Raw genomic sequence first — 18,047 nt, forward strand, 5'->3', positions numbered from 1 at the left:
AGAAGTCAGCCCATTGAACAGTGGCTGAACCTTTCAGCCCATTGGCAGTGAGGCTGCCCAGGCAGCCAGAGGCCTGGTCAAATCTGAGGTCTGCAGAGATGGAGCTGTCAGTCTGTTTCCTTTGGCAGTCCCAACACCAGCCTCGTTGCACCCTCCTCTTAGCTCCCCTGGGTTCTCCAACCCTAAGGGTGGTAGAAGCTTCCTGCAAGTATCCAGCTCTGAGGTTCTGCAACATCCACTTTTGCTCTCTGAGCCTTGCAAAACCTGCACAATCAGTCCCTAACTTATATCCCCTGTGTTTGAAATACCTAGTGTGGTTTCTATTTCCTGACTTGATTCTGACTGGTGTGGTACTTGGTATAAAGAAGGTTCCCTGGCCAGGTGCAGTGGCTCACGCCTGTAATCCCAACGCTTTGGGAGGCTGAGGCAGGAGGATCACTTGAGCCCAGGAGTTTGAGACCCGCCTAGGCAACATGGTGAGATACTGTCCCTACAAAAAATTTTAAAATTAGCCAGGTGTAGTGACGCAAGTCTGTCATCCCAGCTGCTTGGGAGGCTGAGGTGGGAGGATCACCTGAGCCTAAGAAGTCGCGGCTGCAATAAACCGTGATTGCACCACTGCACTCCAGCCTGGGTGACAGAGTGAAACCCTGCGCCCTCCCCTAAAAAAGAAAAGTCCCATGAAACAGACCTACAAAGGTGAGATTCTGGGATTGATCTGGTTCTGACCTCGGTCAGGAATGCAGTGCTGAGCCTCTTGCCAACAGAATATGAGACACTAGAAAGCCATAGCATGCGGTTTCATCATGTTTAACTGTCACCTGTGGTTGCCTGAGATGAAGTGCTGACTGGAGCGAGCACCTTAGGAGATACAGTGGCCGCCGCACTGAGCAGCTGGTAGCAGCAATGGTGACCATGTGGACTGTGGGGTGGGTTGGCTGCTTTGACAGTGCCAGAGAACTTAAAGAAACAGCCACATCTGTCGGACACCCCAGTTCTTGCCCACCACTGCATGGACGAACCTCTCGCCGAAGTGAAGCTTGCCGCCCTCCCTGGGGTAAGAGCCCATCCCACATGTCCCTAGCCAGGCCTGGGTGGCCGGTGGGCTATCGTCAAAGGGACTGTGCAGCCAGGGTTCTCCACACCCAAGGCCGCCCCTGCACTCCCAGCAGGAGGGCGCCCGCACCCGAGGCCCGAAAAAGGTTGAGCCGGCAGACAGCGCACTCACGCCCTGGATCCCGCAGTGCCCCGTGTCCGCGACCTCCCGCTCAGGGCGTCCTCGGGTCAGGGGTCAGGGCGCAGCGCGGCCCCCGTGCCGCTTCTGGTGCTCGTTGAGGTTGCAACGGTGGCTGAAAGGCTTCCCGCACTCGCCGCAAGCGTAGGGCCTCTCGCCCGTGTGCGTGCGCCGGTGGCTTAAGAGCTCCGACTTGCGCACGAAGGCCTCGCTGCAGTGGGCGCAGACGAACGGCCTCTCTCCAGAGTGCAGGCGCTGGTGCTGGCGCAGCTCGGAGCTGCCGCGGAATGACTTGCCGCATTCTGCGCAGGCGAAGGGTCGCTCGCCCGTGTGCGTAAGCCGGTGGTGCGCCAGGCCCGAACTGCCGCGGAAGGCCTTGCCGCAGTCGGCGCAGGCGAAGGGCTTGGCGCCCGAGTGCGTGCGCTGGTGGCTGAGTAAGTTGGAGCGCTGGCTGAAGGCCTTGCCGCACTGGGCGCACGCGTGAGGCTTCTCGCCCGTGTGCACGCGCCGGTGCTCCGCCAGGTAGGAGCCCATGACGAAAGCCTGGCCGCACTCGGCGCACTCGAAGGGCCGCTCATCAGTGTGCGTGCGCTGGTGCTGCAGAAGCTGCGAACTCTCGCGGAAAGCCTTTCCGCACTCGGCGCAGGGGAAGGGCTTCTCGCTGCTGTGCGTGCGTCGGTGCTGCCGCAGCCCCGCCACACGCACGAAGGCCTTGCCGCAGTCGGGACAGGCGTGTGGCCGTGCGCCCGCGTGGATCTTCAGGTGCTCTGCCAGGTTGGAGCTCTGGCTGAAGGCCTTCCCACAGTCCGGGCAGGCGTGCGGCCGCGCGCCCGTGTGCACGCGCCGGTGCTCCAGAAAATTGGAGTTCCAGCTGAAGGCCTTGCCGCAGTCCGGGCACTCGTAGGGCTTCTCGCCCGTGTGCGTGCGTCGGTGCTGCACCAGCGTGGTGCTTCGGCCGAAGGACTTGCCGCAGTCCGGGCAGCGGAAGGGCTTCAGGCCGCTGTGTGTCTCCTGGTGGTGGATGAGCTGCGAGTGCGCGCGGAAGGCCTTGCCGCCCCCCCGGCAAGCGTAGGGCTTCTCGCCGCTGTGGATGCGCTGGTGCTGGCTGAGGTTGGAGCTCCAGGCGAAGGCCTTGCCGCACTCGGGGCACGTGTACGGCTTCTCGCCTGTGTGCACGCGCCGATGCTGCAGCAAGTAAGAGCCCTGGCTGAACGCCTTGCCGCACTCCCCGCACCGGCAGCCCTGCTCCTCTGGGAGAGGCGAAGGGCGCAACGCCCGGTCTGCAGGCTCGCTCCCGGGCCCAGCCCCGTCCCGCCCACCGTCTGCGGGGCCCACCTCCCTGCTGGGGCCTCCCTGTTCGTCCGCCGCCCCCAGTGTGGCTTGCTGCCGCTGGCCGTCCCCTGCCTCCCTCGGAACCTCCGTGGAGTTTTCCCAGGCCCCCCAGCCTCCAGACACAGCCCCCTCAGTGAGGCCCCTCGTGGCAGTCTTCACATTGCAGAGGCCCTGGCCTTCCTCTGGGGCCACCTGCAGGGTCCACCCTCCTGGGGACTCCATCTCGCGCCTGTGACCTAAAACAGGAGAGAAAAGGCAAGTACCTTAGAGAATACAAAGAACACCAAACAGAGGGCCTCAGGGGGACACGACGGTGGGTGGGCTGTCATCCCCACTCTTCTCCTCCAGGGCCCTGGATGCCCAGTGTCCTCTGGAGCCTGGAGCAGGAAGACCAGCAGGCAGGCTAGACACTCGGGGGACGGGCCAACACTCTGGGCCTGCCTGACAGGGCCACGTGCACATCCCCACACCCGGCCCGGCCCAGCACGGGGGAGGGGGCGCCAGCATCGCAGAAGGACTCAAAGTTGCCCACGAACCTGCAGTGGCCCTACTGTGGCAGCACTCTCTTCCCCTTGCTTGACGGGGTGGGGCCCCAAGTGTCAAGAAGGTGGAGACTCCAGTTTGTGAGGAAGACGATGGACCCGTCTTCATTCCAGGAGGCTGGAGGACACCACCTGAATGAAGGCTGGATCTCCCGGAGATCCAGGCCTACACGCAGGAGCAGTGGCCAGGCAGCCCTGAGGAGGCCACTGCCCTGGTGGAGCGGCTACAGCAGGAGTCAGCTGGGCCAGGACTCCAGATGAGTGGAAGCTGGGGCTGGGGGCTCGGTGTGCTTCCCCTGCTCACGACCCCAGCAGAGCCAGCACTGGGGCCAGTTGTGGGTTGGTGGCTGAGAGGGCCTGGGGGCTGTGGGAAAGTGATGGTGACTGCCTGACCCAAACACAGCTATGTCTGCCTCACCCACTCCACCCTGGCTGGATCCCTGGGTAGTCCCCTCCACACAATATGGGCAGCATGTCCAGGCTGGAGGATCTCAGTGGCTGTTACCCAGGCAGTGTCCACACCAGGCCTCTGTGTAGGTCAGACTAGGTGGTCCAAGGCATGGGGTGGCTGTGCAGCCCCCTGAGAGAGAGAGAGGCCAAGGGTGGGAGGGCCTCCTTGGTCCTGAGGCCATGCCTGCCTGTCCAGCCCATCCTTCCCACAGCGAAGTCTCTACAGCGAGCAAAACCCATCCCCATTTGCCCTGAGCACCTTATCATCCTTGTGTAGTCTCCAGCCCCGCTGCCAAGGCAGGGCAGGGACAAGTGTGTGGATGGTGCCATACCTGGAGGTGGGGCCTGGAAGGCACCCGGGGGAGCCTCTTGCTCCTCTCCCTCCTCTGTCCTGGGGACCAGCTCCTCTTGGGGCCTGGGGGCTGGCACCTGGGGACAGGAAGGCAGCAGGGCAGGGTGAGGTGTTCAGCCTAGCAGATCTGAGGAGAAAACAAGGAGCATGCGGTGGCATGACCCACCCTTCTCTGCACCTTCAGTTCTCAGGACACAGTGCGGAGCACACAGGTGTGGACTGGAGCTCTCTGACTCTGCCGCCCAAGCCAAGACCACCAAACTCCTACCTGTCACCATCACTTTCCCACAGCCCCCAGGCCCGCTCAGCCACCAACCCACGACTGGCCCCAGTGCTGGCTCTGCTGGGGTCGTGAGCAGGGGAAGCACACCCAGTCCCCAGCCCAGTCCCCACTCATTTGGAGTCCTGGCCCAGCTGACTCCTGCTGTAGCCGCTCCGCCAGGGCAGTGGCCTACTCAGGGCTGCCTGGCCACTGCTCCTGCGTGTAGGCCTGGATCTCTGGGAGCAGTGTGCCCAATAACTGCTCCAGCACCAAGAGCTCCAGCATCTGCTCCTTGGAGCAGGCCTCAGGCATCAGCCACTGGCAACACAGCTCACACAGCTGAGCCAGGGCCCCCCCTCAGGGCCCCTCTGCCTTCTCATAGCAGAACCCCCAGAAGCACTGGCCAGGGCTCTTGGAGCTGGGCTCACCCACCATCAGTTCCAGTGGAGTCTGGAAGACTTGGGGGGCCAGGGCTGATGCCTCACTCATCTGGGCAGCCATCCTGCCCCTTTCCCGGGAGGGGAGGGCAGCTGCATGGCCCAGGGTACTTTCTCTGCAGCTGGAAACACAAAGGTGAGCCTGTGAGCACAGCAAGGCCACGAAGGTCCCCTCCTTGGGACCACCTGAGACTGAGTAAAAATGGAAGAATGGGGGTATTGGCGTTTCTGGCCCCCAGTGTCAGCATCTTTGCCCACCTGTGTGTCCAGGTGGCTGAGGGACACACTGAGGTGCCATGGCTGCTTGTACTGTCCCTTCCCCACCCCCCTGCTTTTCTTGAGGGTCCCTGCCCTGCCCTGTCTCCTTGGCTCCCTTCATCCCACACACAGAACACCTAAGACAGAGACTGTGAACAGGACACCCAGAGTCAGACCAGCAGATGGGTCCTGTTTGTCCCCTCCAGGAAGTGTTTTAAAAATTTAAGTTAGGCCAAGCGCGGTGGCTCACGGCTGTAGTCCCAGCACTTTAGGAGGCCGAGGCGGGTGGATCACGAGGTCAGGAATTCCAAGACCAGCCTGGCCAACATGGTGAAACTCTGTCTCTACTAAAAATACAAAAATTAGCCAGGCGTGGTGGCAGGCGCCTGTAATCCCAGCTCCTTGGGAGGAAAAGGCAGCGAACTGCTTGAACCCGGGAGGTGGAGGTTGCAGTGAGCTGAGATCGCGCCACTGCACTCCAGCCTGGGTGACAAAGTGAGACTCTGTCTCAAAAAAAACAGAATAAAGTACTGATACACACTACAAGATGGATGAATCTTGAAAATATTATGCTAAGTGAAAATGAAAAATTCAGACACAAAAGACTTCATATGTGATTCCATTCATATTATGTGATTCCATTTATGTGAAATGTCCAGAACAGATAAGTCTGTAAGAGACAGAAAGTAGATCAGTGGTTGCCAGGATCTGCAGGGAAGAGAGAAATGGGAGATACAGCCGGAGTGATGAAAATACTCTGGAATTAGTGGAGATGACTGTGCAACACTGAATATACTAAAAACCACTGCATTATACACTTTAAAAGGATGAATTGTATGGTATTTATGTTTTTTAAAAAGTTACCACCGAATCCCAAAAGCTTAAAAATTGTATGACTCCATTTATTTTTTTTTTTCCTTTTGAGACAGGGTCTGGCTCTGTCACCCAGGCTAGAGTGCAGTGGTGCGATCTCATCTCCCAGGCTCAAGCCATCTTCCCACCTCAGCCTCCCAAGGAGCTGGGACATCAAGTGCGTGCCACTATACCCAGCTAATTTTTTTATTTTTTATTTTTCTATTTTTGAGACCGAGTTTCGCTCTTTCACCCAGGCTGGAATGAAGTGGCGCAATCTCAGCTCACTGCAACCTCTGCCCCCAGGATTCAAGCGATTCTCTTGCCTCAGCCTCCCAAGTAGCTAGGATTACAGGCGCCTGCCACCAGGCCCGGCCTATTTTATTTTATTTTATTTTTTAGTAGAGATGGGGTTTCACCATGTTGGCCAGGCTGGTCTCGAACTCCCTTTTTTTTTTTTTTTTTTTTTTTTTTTGAGACAGAGTCTTGCTCTGTCGCCCAGGCTGGAGTGCAGTGACACCATCTTGGCTCACTGCAAGCTCTGCCTCCCAGGTTCACACCATTCTCCTGCCTCAGCCTCCCAAGTAGCTGGGACTACAGGCGCCCGCCACCACGCCCGGCTAATTTTTTGTATTTTTAGTAGAGACGGGGTTTCACCGTGTTAGCCAGGATGGTCTCGATCTCCTGACCTCGTGATCCGCCCGCCTCGGCCTCCCAAAGTGCTGGGATTACAGGCGTGAGCCACCACGCCCGGCCAGTCAGCCGGTCCTGAACTCTTGACCTCAGATGATCCACCCGCCTCGGCCTCCCAAAGTGCTAGTATTACAGGCGCGAGACACCTCGACCAGCCTATGCAACATTCGTGAAATGACAAAATGGTAGAAATGAGAACAGATTACTAGTTGACAAAAAGACGTTAACGGGGAGCAGAGGTAGGAGGGAAGGGTATGCGGCTCTGAAAGGGCAACACGGGGATCCTGTGGTGATGGAAATGTTCTGCATCTCAGTTGTGATATTGTACTCTAGTTTTTCTTTCTCTTCTCTTTTCTTTTTTTGAGACAGAGTCTCGCTCTGTTGCCCAGGCTGGAGTGCAGTGGCGCGATCTGGGCTCACCGCGACCTCCGCCTCCTGGGTACAAGCGATTCTCCTGCCTGAGGCTCCTGAGGCTGGGATTACAGGCACCAGCCGCCACACCCGGCTAATTTTTGTGTTTTCAGTAGAGATAGGGTTTCACCATGTTGATCAGGCTGGTCTTTAACTCCTGAGCTCAAGTGATCCACCCGCCTTGGCCTCCCAAACTGCTGGGATTACAGACATGAGGCACCGCACCTGGCCTCTAGTTTTTCAAGATGCCACCTTTAGGGGAACTGGGTAAAGGGTACATAGGGTATGCATTATTTGTTACTGCATGTGAATTTATAATTACCTCAAATCAAAAGTTAAATTTTTTAAAAAACGACATCTGATTTCAATAAAAATCCATATTTGTGTATTGAAGAAATCAGAAATCCGGGTCCCCCAAGGGCCCATGTTTCTTAAGGCGGAGCCAGGCACCGCTGCCCCGCCTGTGCTGTGCGCCCCCGACCTGCCAGCCCCATCAATCAGGGCTGCCGTCCTGAGTCCGTCCTCGTCGTGGGATAGAGCCCCGTAAGGTCCTTCCTGTCGGCCTCACTGCTCCAGCCTCCCCAACGTCCTCACATCCACGCTGCGTGCCCTTTCTCAGCCTGAACGCCTCCTCTTCACCGCGACATGATCAGAGCCACCTCCTGCGTCAGTCCCAGCGCCCACGCCCCCAACAACGGGCACTTGTCTGACCAGTCACGGGTACTTGTGTCTCCCCCACAACCCCCAAGGCCTAGGCTGGACAAATACGGAGTGGATAAAGGGGAAGAAGCTGCGGCCAGGTGGCGCGAGGCCTGTGCGGGCAGCTCCGCAGGCTCGGAGGCGAGCCCAGCCTGGTGAGCTCCGAAACTACCCGGGCTGGGGGCTGATGAACGAATAAATGAATGTGGGAAGAAATGATGGCGCGGCAGGGCATGAAGGCGGAGCCAACAAGGCTGGAAGAGTGATGAGTGAATGAGTGAAAGAATAAACGCGCAGGAGGCACGATGCTACAGAACTGATCGCCATAAGGCTCGCATTCACCGAGCGGACAGCAAACGGGTGCCGTTTCCGTCCCGACCACGGTCGCCTCTGGCCCGTGCAGGGCCACTTCCGGGCCTCTCTGGACGGCGCGGAGGCCTATCTCTCGGTGGTCCCAGAGGGCCCAGCTCAGGGCCGAGCCCCGCCCTGCCCCGCGCGGCGGGAGTGGTTGGAGCCGGAGGGCGGATCTGTGCCTGGTCGAGGGTGTCCGTCGGCGTCACTCACCGTCCTCGGCCCGCCTCTGCGTCCACTAGGCGCGGCCTGAGAGAGGCCCGCACGCGGGCTCGAGATGCGTGGAATGGTAGGAGGGCGGGCACCGGGTCTCCTGGGAGGCGCGGTTACATTCGGCAGAGCGGCCCAAGGCCTCGCGTTTCTCCCCACTGCGCCTGCGTAACTGTGGCGCGGCTGCGGGCGCGCGCCTTTCTGGTTCCCATGGGGACGGCGCCACAGCCAAGCTACTCGGGCGTCCTGCGTTGCCATGGATGCGCTCCGCCCCTTCCTGCACCCGGGCCGCCTCTGCGGCACACACCCAACAGCTACGCAGGCCCCTGGGGCTGTCCGGGTCGCGGACGCAGGTCGGGCCGAAGTAGCTTCTCCCTGGCAGTCTTCCTCCGGCCCCAGGCCGTCTTAACAACCCTGGAACCTTGCTGAGTTCACGCCACTGAGCTGCGTCTCACACCCACGCGCTGTGGAACACCCACCAAGCTGGAATCCACGCGGTTTTTAAAACAGAGTCGGGGGCCGGGCGCGGTGACTCACGCCTGTAATCCCAGCACTTTGGGAGGCCGAGGCGGGCGGATCACGAGGTCAGGAGATCGAGACCATCCTGGCTAACACGGAGAAACTCCGTCTCTACTAAAAATACAAAAAATTAGCCGGGCGTGGGGGCGGGCGCCTGTAGTCCCAGCTACTCGGGAGGCTGAGGCAAGAGAATCGCTTGAACCTGGGAGGCGGAGGTTGCAGTGAGCCGAGATCGCGACACTGCACTCCAGCCTGGGCGACAGAGGGAGACTCCGTCTCAAAAAAAAAAAAAAAAAATTGAGTCGGGATCGCAGAAGCTAAGCAGGGTCGGGCCTGGTTAGTACTTGGGAGACCGCCTGGGAACACCGGGTGCTGTTGGCTAAAATAAATAAATAAACCGGGCGCGGTGGCTCACGCCTGTAATCCCAGCACTTTGGGAGGCCGAGGCAGGCAGATCACGAGGTCAGGAGTTCGAGATCAGCCTGACGAACATGGTGAAACCCCGTCTCTACTGAAAATACAAAAATTCGTCAGGCTTGTTGGCGCCCGCCTGTAATCCCAGCTACTCGGGAGGCTGAGGCAGGAGAATCGCTTGAACCGGGGAGGCAGAAGTTACAGTGAGCTGAGATCATGTCACTGCACACTCCAGCCTGGGTGACAGAGCAAGACTCCGTCTCAAAAAACAACATAGACCAGATGCTGTAAGCTAAAATAAATGAATAGCTAGAGATGGGGTCTCGCTATATGGCCCAGGCTGGTCTTGAACTTCTGGGCTCAAGTGATCCTCCCACCTTGGCCTCCCAAAGTGCTAGGATTACAGACTTGAGCCACTGCACCCGGCCTCCACGAGCTCTTTTTGTACCAATTTTTCCCAATTTGTACTAGGGAGCTCTCACTTCAGCCCAGGTGGTTTGGGCAAGTGTGGGTACATGGCCCAGGTCCACAGCACGGGGCAGTCCATCCCCCTGGCCCTGGCAGTGGTCACTTTGGACCTGTGAGCATCGTGGGACTTCTCTCTGAACTGTTAGGGCCTCTATCTACTTTGAACCTGAGGCTGTGAGCACCTGTCAGCTGGGGCAGCTGCAGCCTTCTTGCCCCACTGAGGGATGAATCTGTTAGGGAATGGAGTCCATACAGAAAAGCAGAACTGAGGGATGGTGTGTTAGTTTCCTGTGGTTATGCAGCAAATTACCACAAATTTGGTGGCTTAAAACAGCAGAAATATATTCACTCACAGTTCTGGCGACCAGAAGTCTACCATCGATATGACTGAGCTGAAACAAGATGCTGACAGGGCTGAGCTCCTTCTAGAAGCTCTAACATAGAACCTTTCCTTGCCTTTTTCAGCACCTAGAGCTGCATTCCATGTACTCCTTGGATTTTGGTCCTTTCCTCCATCATCAAGTAACTGGTAACATCTTACTATTTCTCTCATTAAGTTAAAATATTTAACATATGTTCATTTTATCTTATTTGCATGAGAGTCAATTTTAGCTTTAAAAAAAATTTTATTGGCCGGGCGGGGTGGCTCAGGCCTGTAATCCTAGCAATTTGGGAGGTGGAGGTGGGCGGATCACCTGAGGTCAGGAGTTCGAGACCAGCCTGACCAACGTGGTGAAACCTCGTCTCTACTAAAAATACAAAAATTAGCTGTGTATGGTGGTACATACCTGTAATCCCAGCTACTTGGGAGCCTGAGGCAGGAGAATCGCATGAACCTGGGAGGCAGAGGTTGCAGTGAGCCGAGATCATGCCACTGCACTCCAGCCTGGGCAACAGAGCGAGACTCCATCTCAAGAAAAAAAAACAAAAAACAAAAAACAGGGCTGGGCGCAGTGGCTCACGCCGGTAATCTCAACACTTGGGAGGCTGAGGTGGGGGGATCACGAGGTCAAGAGATCGAGACCATCTTAGCCAACGTGGTGAAACCCTGTCTCTACTAAAAATACAAAAATTAGCTAGGCGTGGTGGCGTGCGCCTGTAGTCTTGGATCACCCATGCTGGAAGAATTCAGCTGCCCGGCCATGAGGAAACTCAGGTCTGCAGTCCTGTGGAGAGGCAGTGGAGCAGTGCATCCTCCAACCCCAGTGGGGCCTTCAGATGATTGCAGTCTTGGCTGCAATGTTGACTTCAACCTCGTGAGAGGCCTTGAGCCAGAACCACAGGCCAAGCTGGTCACGAATTCCCCACCCCCAGAAAATGTGTGCGATGATAAGTGTTTATTTATTTATTTATTTTTGAGAAAGTCTTGCTCTCTCACCTAGGCTGGAGTGCAGTGGCGCGATCTCAGCTCATTGCAACCTCTGCCTCCCAGGTTCAAGGGAGTCTTGTGCCTCAGCCTCCCAAGTAGCTGGGATTACAGGCGTATGCCACCATGCCTGGCTAATTTTTGTATTTTTAGTAGAAACGGGGTTTTGCCACGTTGCCCAGGCTGGTCTCGAACTCGTGAGCTCAAGCCATCCGCCCAACTCAGCCTCCCAAAGCACTGGGATTACAGGCCTGAGCCACCACGCTTGGCCTGGAGCATGCCCTTGATGTGCAAACTAACCAATTCAGAGCCTCACCCCTCTATCTGGTCCACACACCGCAGGAGACAGTATTCCTCTGTCTTAATCATCCCAGGAACAGGAGCCAAGCAGCTGGGGAACACTCCCACAGCTGAAAGCCCACAGGAATTACTCTAGCTAGCCAGTCCTGTGCTGTGGGCTCTGCTCTGCCTTGCTTTTCCCTTGGAAACCCCAGTAAAGGCTCTGGCTTAGAGCTCCCCCTTGCTCCTGCCGCTGCTGCCTCTGACAGATGCTGGTGCTTTCTCATGTGTCCTTCCTGGTGGGCCGCGCCTCCTGTTTCCAGGATCTGTGAGCATGATGAACTTTGTTTTCCTGAGCTTGTCCTGTGTCTCCTCTTCTGGCCACACCTGACTGAGCAGCACATAAAAGCCACAGAACACCAGGAGGGCTGCTGCTTGGGGAAATTCTGTGAGAAGAGTCCTGGAGGACTAGGGGCAGGGCAAGCACTGCTCTCCCTCTCCTGGAGGCTGGGGAGAGCATCAAGGAGACTACCAGGTAGGAGGAACCATGGGCAGGGCCTCCCTTATGAGGATGCTTTCCCCAGAACAGAGGGATTTAAGCCCCTGGTGGGTGAGTCCTGGATTAACCAAGACCTGAGCCTTCTGGGGGCTGCGGAGGACAGAGGACACTGTGAGGTGAGTTTCTCCTGGGTGGATTCCCCAGGGGCCTCTGAGGCTGGTTTCAGGCCCTGCCCTTTGGCTGCCCCACTGGAAGCTCTGAGCATCCACCCTTCAGAGACACTTTCCCTGGTCTGACCTTGGCAAGGGCAAATAAGGAGGTATTCCATGGAGGGTCACCAATGTCTGGGGTGTAAACGGTGCCCATCTGCACAGTAGCATGAGGGCCACAGAGTGTGGTAAATGTCAGTGACCAGCCCATGCGGTCCCCAGTGTGGCTGCAGGGGCCACCTAGGATTCTTCTGTTTCAGGGTCCCAGGCCACACTTGGGGAACCCTATTGGAAGCAACAAGGTCTAGGCCCTGAGGGCCCAGGGCTCTGCCCTCTCCAGGGCTCTAGCTGAGCCACGTGCAAGCATCCTCCAGGCCCTCCCAGCTGGTGTGAGGAGGAAACCGCAGCCAAAGGGCAAGGTGCTCCACACAGATCTGTCCCTAGTCAGCCTGCCCCATTCAGCCTCTGGAGTGGGAGCCTTGGGTCTGTCTGGAACCAGTGTGGATGAAATGCAGGGAGAAACGAATCATAGCCATGGACAGCCACTCACATAGCTGGGAAGAGGCATGCTGTGGTAGATTCCGGTGGACTCTCACCTCTGCGGTGCTGGGGACGTCGTGCCAACACCTCAGGCACCCACTTCCACTCACACCGCGGAGGCTTGGGGAGATGCGGTTCAGTCTGGAGTCCAGCGGGGGACGACAATACGGCGACCCGCTCGTCAGTCAGACCAGGGCAGGCTTGCCAGGGCATCACACTTCACCAAAGGGAACCCTTTCTGCTGCGACTACCAAGCCGCCAGGTCCCGGACAGGCAGAAGCCTGCCCTGAGGTCTCACCTCTGGAGGGTTACGAGCTGTGCCAGGCCGGCTACGGTAGAGGGTGTGCAAATACCCCGAGGTCCCAAGGCTCCTGAAGCCGCCCAAGGGGCATGAGAGGCCCTAGGTTCGAATCCTGTCTCCACCGTCTTATGGTCGTGCCTCTGGAGAGTCACTTTTCCCCGTTTCCTCGCATACCAGAGAGCCCAGTAACACGCACCGCGGCTCTCCAGAGAAAAAGACCCTAGAGATCGTGGACACAGCGTGTGGGCCGTATCAGCGCCCACTCGAGATTATTACTGCTTATGCTTGCAACCGGATGCTGTGCGCCCGGTTAGAAAAGGTCAAATAAAACTCGAGTCAGTGGAAGCCTGTGGACGCCATGTGTAGAAAGTGAAGTTTAATTAAGGTTACAAACGTTGGTGGGTTTTCTGGGACAAAGGCCCCTCCTCGACGCAGGGTTCGCTTGGGCGACGCGTCGACTCTGGGCTCCTGCAGTCAAGGCGCGGCGCGGCCCGCGTGCCGCTTCTGGTGCTCGTTGAGGTTGGAGCGTTGGCTGAAGGCGCGGCCGCACTCCCCGCACGCGTAGGGCCGCTCGCCCGTGTGCGTGCGCAGGTGGCGCACCAGGCTGCAGTTGCGCACGAAGGCCTTGCCGCAGTCGCGGCAGATGTAGGGCTTCTCGCCCGAGTGCAGACGCTCGTGCTGGCGCAGCTCGGAGCAGCCGCGGAAGGTCTTGCCGCACTGGGGGCAGCCATAGGGCCGCTCGCCGGTGTGAGCGCGCTGGTGTTGCACCAGGCCCGAGCGGCCCTTGAAGGCCTTTTCGCACAGTGGGCACGCGTAGGGCTTGGCGCTGCTGTGCGTGCGCTGGTGCCGGCTCAGGTTCGAGCGCTGGTTGAAGGCCTTGCCGCACTCGGGGCACGCGTAGGGTTTCTCGCCGGTGTGCACGCGCCGGTGCTCCACGAGGTGCGAGAACAGCCCGAAGGCCTTGGCGCAGTCGGCGCACTCGTACGGCTTCTCCCCGGGTCCCGACCCCCGTCGGGGACTCCGCTCGCTGCAGTCCCCGCAGGGCGGGCACCCCAGCCAGAAGGCGCGCCGGGCCAGGACGGGGCCACGCCGGTGGCGCTCGGCCGAGTGCGTCTTCTGGTGGCGGTACAGGCCGGAGCAGCGCACAAAGGCCTTGCCGCACTCGGCGCACTCGTAGGGCCGCTCGCCCGTGTGGATGCGCTGGTGCTGCAGCAGGCTGGAGGTGCGCGTGAAGGCCTTGCCGCACTCGTCGCAAGCGTACAGTCGCTGGGCCGGGGGGTCGGGAACAATCGGGCGAGGTCGCGAGGTTTGGCCGCACTCAGGACACACGGGGGGGCTCTTGCCCGTCTGCTGCTGCTGGTTGGGGCGGAAGCGCTTCCCGCACTGGGCACACGGACGGGGGTCCTCCGTCGCAGGCAGCCTCTCCTGGGGGATCCGCACGGCCCTCCACGCAAAGGCCTCGCCGCAAGCGCAAGCCCGGGGCTGCTCCACCAAGGGGCTTCTCCCGCGGGAGGTCGGCTTTGGGGTCCTCGGGCAGGTCGGAGCGCCAGTCCCCGGTTGGCACGGCCAACAGTCCGTGTGGACCTCACACAGTTGAGTCCAGGAGCGGTTCCGGAGCCGCTCCGGACAGGGGTCACACACAGGTGGCGTCTCCCCAGCGGGCGCCCCGCGATGCCGCGCCAGGCAGGAGTTCCTGCTGCAGTCCCCGCCACGCGCCGGGCTCCTACAGGGGCCCTCCTGGGCCTGCAGCCCCTCGGGGATAACTAGCTCAGGGTCCTGAGAAGAGGTGGGGCCGCACGGCTCCCGCACGAGGGGTCTGGTCCCGGCGCTGTGCCGGGTCCCCGGGCCGGGGCTCACCCCGAGGCTGCAGCCCTGGGAGCCCCCGCCTGGGGGAGTCGTCCTACCGCCCGCCGCTCCACGCAGGTCCCCCTTTTGAGTGGGGCGGCTCCCAGCTCGGTCCTCTTCGAGAGGCCTTGGCTCCTCGGGCCTCTTCCCCTGGGCCCCGGAGGCACCCTGGGCATCGGCCTTGGGGATTCCTCCCTGCCCAGCCTTCTGGGCTGGAGCCTCCATCCTGGGGCGCAGAGTTCTGGTTGTAGGATCTGGAAGAACAGAGAAGAAATGGAGGTTGGCAGTTCCCAGGAGGAGAGAAGTGGAGAACTGGGCCAAAGAGCGATCACCCCACAGCTGGCACCTACTGGCCGGCCCCCAGCTCTCTGCAGATGCGAAAGGGTAAATGGAGTGACATAGGCAGGCCCTCCTGCCCCTCTTCAAATTGTCACCACCCAGACCCCAGAGAACAGCTTCCCAGGCTCTGCCTGCCCCCATCACTGTTCCTCCCCAACACTAGCTCCTAAAACACTGTGCCCCTGGCTAAGGCCCTCCCTGGTCCCCCTTCCCCAAGCAACAGGGACTCCCCCGTTGCTCAGCTGCCAGCTCCCCAAAATCTCACTTACTCCTGGCCTCAGTTTCTCAGTGGCAAGCCCACACTCCGGGTCCTCCTGGCTCCATTCACTGCCATTGTCGATGTCTTCTGGGAGGTGTGAGGTGAGACTCACCTGACAGCTGAGAGCCTGGCCGGGAGATCCACGCTGCAGAGGCCAATGCTGGACTTCCCCTCCCCTCTTCAACCAGGTAACGGTGGTGCTCTCAAGGTTGGCAGCCTCATCTACAAAATGGGTATGATAACGGTAAGTATAAACAGCTGAGTAGGGAGACAGGCAGCCCAGATCATTCAAGCAAGTGTGGACATTATTAGCAAGGCCTGGCGCCTGCTATTACTATTTTAAAATTCCACTGTGGCTATATTAGTTACCTACTGCTGCTTTAACAAACTGCCACCCCCATAGTGGCTTGAGATAATGCAAACTTGTTCTCAGAGTTCTGGAGGTCATAAGTCCTAAGTGAAGGTTTCAGTAGTGTGGGTTCCTTCCAGAAGCTCTTGGGGAGGACGTTTGCTGACCATTTCCAGCTTCTAGATGCCACCTACTTTTCTTTCTTCCATCTTCAAGCCAGCAGTAAGACATGTTCGTCTCTCTTTCTGGGTTTGTCGTCAAATCTCCTTATACTCCTTATAGGATTCTGACCCTTCTGCCTCTTGTGATCACACTAGGCCAACCACACATAATCCAGGAATCCCCCCATCTCAAGATCCAAAACCGCATCACACTCAGTTCTTTTGCCTTGTGAAGTAACATATTCAGAGGTTCTAGGGAACAGGACGTGCAGATCTTTCAGGGGGCCATTATTCTGCTTACAACAGTGGACTTTGCCGAGATACACACACGTGCATATATAAATATTCATCTCCTAAGCAAGCAATTGAATAGCAAGTGAAAACAAAGGACGGCCAGGCACGGTAGCTCACGCCTGTAATCCCAGCACTTTGGGAGGACGAGGCAGATGGATCACCTGAGGTCGGGAGTTTGAGACCAGCCTGACCAACATAGAGAAACCCCGTCTCTACTAAAAATACAAAATTAGCCAGGCATGGTGGTGCATGCCTGTAATCCCAGCTACTCAGGAGGCTAAGGCAAGAGAATCACTTGAACCTGGGAGGTGGAGGTTGCAGTTAGCCGAGATCGCACCATTGCACTCCAGCCTGGGCAACAAAAGTGAAACTCTGTCGAAAAAAGAAAAGGAAGAAAAGAAAAGAGAGAGAGAGAGAGAAGGAGGGAGGGGGGAAGGGAGGAGGGAAGAAGGGAAAGGGGGGGAGGGCCGGGCGCGGGGGCTCACGCCTGTAATCCCAGCACTTTGGGAGGCCTAGGTGGGTGGATCACGAGGTCAGGAGATCGAGACCATCCTGGCTAACACGGTGAAACCCTGTCTCTACTAAAAATGCAAAAAATTAACCGGGTGTGGTGGCCCACGCCTGTAGTTCCAGCTACTCGGGAGGCTGCGGCAGGAGAATGGTGTGAACCTGGGAGGCAGAGCTTGCAGTGAGCCAAGATAGCTCCACTGCACTCCAGCCTGGGCAACAGAACGAGACTCTGTCTCAAAAAAAAAAAAAAAAAAAATTGCCGGGCATGGTGATGCATGCCTGTAGTCCCAGCTACTCAGAAGGGTAAGGCAGGAGAATCACTTGAACTTGTGAGGTGGAGGATGCAGTAAACTGGGATTGGGCCACTGCACTCCAGCCTGGGCGACAGAGCGAGATTCCGTCTCAAAAAAAAAAAAAAAAAGGGCCGGGCACGGTGGCTTACGCCTGTAATCCCAGCACTTTGGGAGGCCGAGGCGGGTGGATCACGAGGTCAGGAGATTGAGACCATCCTGGCTAACACAGTCAAACCCCGTCTCCAGTAAAAGTACAAAAAATTAGCCGGGCGAGGTGGCAGGCGCCTGTAGTCCCAGCTCTTCCGGAGGCTGAGGCAGGAGAATGGCATGAACCCGGGAGGTAGACCTTGCAGTGAGCTGAGATCGCGCCACTGCACTCCAGCCTGGACGACAGAGTAAGACTCCGTCTCAAAAATAAATAAATAAATTAATTAATTAATTAATATTTTCCTCACTGTGTTGTGATGTGAGGTTTCTCAGCCTCACACATGTGATAACTGCACAATCCTCCTGTCCCCTCCCTAGATCTCATTGTTTCCAGAACAAAGATGGATCTGTCCAGCACAGCCTTTAGACTATGAATCCCGGATGGCTAACATCACATGCAGAGCATGAGATGGACGCACTTGTGGCACCCTTGTAAATCACTGCTTCATTGAGCACAGGAGCTCAGATTCTTCTCCTTTTGTCCTGTGTTCCCTTTTCTGTCCAGGCAGATATCCTCTTATTTTATTTATTTATTTTGTTTTTTTTGAGACGGAGGCGCTCTCTGTCACCCAGGCTGCAGTGCAGTGGCACTATCTCAGCTCACTGCAACCTCCGCCTGCCGGGTTCAAGCAATTCTCCTGCCTCAGACTCCTGAGTAGCTGGGATTACAGGTGCCTGCCACCATGTCTGGCTAATTTTTTGTATTTTTAGTAGAGACGGGGTTTCACCATGCTGGCCAGGCTGGTCTTGAACTCCTGACCTTGTGATCTGCCCACCTCGGCCTCCCAAAGTGCTGGGATTACAGGCATGAGCCACCGTGCCTGGCCAGATATCCCTTTATTTATTTGTTTGTTTATTTTTATTTATTTAGAGACAGGGTTTCACTCTTGTTGCCCAGGCTGGAATGAAGTGGCGCGATCTCGGCTCACTGCAACCTCCGCCTCCTGGGTTCGAGCAATTCTCCTGCCTAAGCCTCCCGAGTAGCTGGGATTATAGGCATCCGCCACCAAGCCCGGGTAATTTTGTATTTTTTTTTTAGTAGAGCCGGGGTTTCACCATGTTCACCGGGCTGGTCTCGAACTCCTGACTTCAGGTAATCCACCCGTCTCGGC

The 18,047-nt window shown here is 57.7% G+C and overlaps 3 protein-coding genes and 1 long non-coding RNA gene across 19 annotated transcripts in view; 2 read left to right on the forward strand and 2 right to left on the reverse strand.

The window, feature by feature from the left end:
* Window positions 1-8,408, reverse strand: ZNF497 (zinc finger protein 497). Of its 8 annotated transcripts, XM_063720379.1 has the most exons (6): window positions 8,087-8,408; window positions 4,605-4,731; window positions 3,527-3,987; window positions 3,103-3,226; window positions 2,570-2,802; window positions 1-2,419 (listed from the first exon to the last, which is right to left on the reverse strand). In XM_063720379.1, the coding sequence occupies exons 4-6, from the start codon at window positions 3,215-3,217 to the stop codon at window positions 1,292-1,294; spliced, it is 1,476 nt and encodes a 491-aa protein (XP_063576449.1). In that variant the 5' UTR covers window positions 3,218-3,226; window positions 3,527-3,987; window positions 4,605-4,731; window positions 8,087-8,408; the 3' UTR covers window positions 1-1,291. The 8 variants fall into 8 exon arrangements, with proteins under 8 accessions (XP_063576449.1, XP_063576446.1, XP_063576445.1 ...); XM_063720376.1 differs by having other exon boundaries at window positions 1-2,802; window positions 3,614-3,987; XM_063720375.1 differs by having other exon boundaries at window positions 1-2,802.
* On the forward strand, window positions 6,406-13,023 carry LOC112130126 (uncharacterized). Of its 8 annotated transcripts, none has more exons than XM_054539224.2 (4): window positions 6,586-8,162; window positions 9,950-10,013; window positions 11,453-11,664; window positions 12,098-13,023. In XM_054539224.2, the coding sequence occupies exons 1-4, from the start codon at window positions 7,796-7,798 to the stop codon at window positions 12,187-12,189; spliced, it is 735 nt and encodes a 244-aa protein (XP_054395199.2). In that variant the 5' UTR covers window positions 6,586-7,795; the 3' UTR covers window positions 12,190-13,023. The 8 variants fall into 8 exon arrangements, 3 of the variants coding, with proteins under 3 accessions (XP_054395199.2, XP_054395198.2, XP_054395197.2); XM_054539223.2 differs by having other exon boundaries at window positions 6,722-8,162; window positions 11,453-11,804; XR_008516309.2 differs by lacking the exon at window positions 6,586-8,162 and adding an exon at window positions 8,238-8,667 and having other exon boundaries at window positions 11,399-11,804.
* Window positions 11,012-18,047, reverse strand: part of ZNF837 (zinc finger protein 837) — a 19,764-nt gene continuing 12,728 nt past the window's right edge. Inside the window, exons 2-3 of one of the 2 annotated variants that reach the window (XM_009233266.3) lie at window positions 15,132-15,343; window positions 11,012-14,777 (exon numbers count right to left, since the gene is read on the reverse strand). In XM_009233266.3, coding sequence (XP_009231541.3) covers window positions 13,153-14,748 — 1,596 coding nt within the window. In that variant the 5' untranslated portion in view covers window positions 14,749-14,777; window positions 15,132-15,343 and the 3' untranslated portion in view covers window positions 11,012-13,152. The remainder of the gene's footprint in view (window positions 14,778-15,131; window positions 15,344-18,047) is intronic. The other variant, XM_009233265.4, reaches the window with a different exon arrangement.
* The window catches only part of LOC129051810 (uncharacterized), a 9,356-nt gene continuing 7,722 nt past the window's right edge, over window positions 16,414-18,047 (forward strand). Inside the window, exon 1 of the long non-coding RNA XR_008516314.2 lies at window positions 16,414-17,951. This is a non-coding gene — a long non-coding RNA (uncharacterized LOC129051810). The remainder of the gene's footprint in view (window positions 17,952-18,047) is intronic.

Source organism: Pongo abelii, chromosome 20 (assembly GCF_028885655.2).
Source record: "Pongo abelii isolate AG06213 chromosome 20, NHGRI_mPonAbe1-v2.0_pri, whole genome shotgun sequence".
Taxonomy (NCBI): domain Eukaryota; kingdom Metazoa; phylum Chordata; class Mammalia; order Primates; family Hominidae; genus Pongo; species Pongo abelii.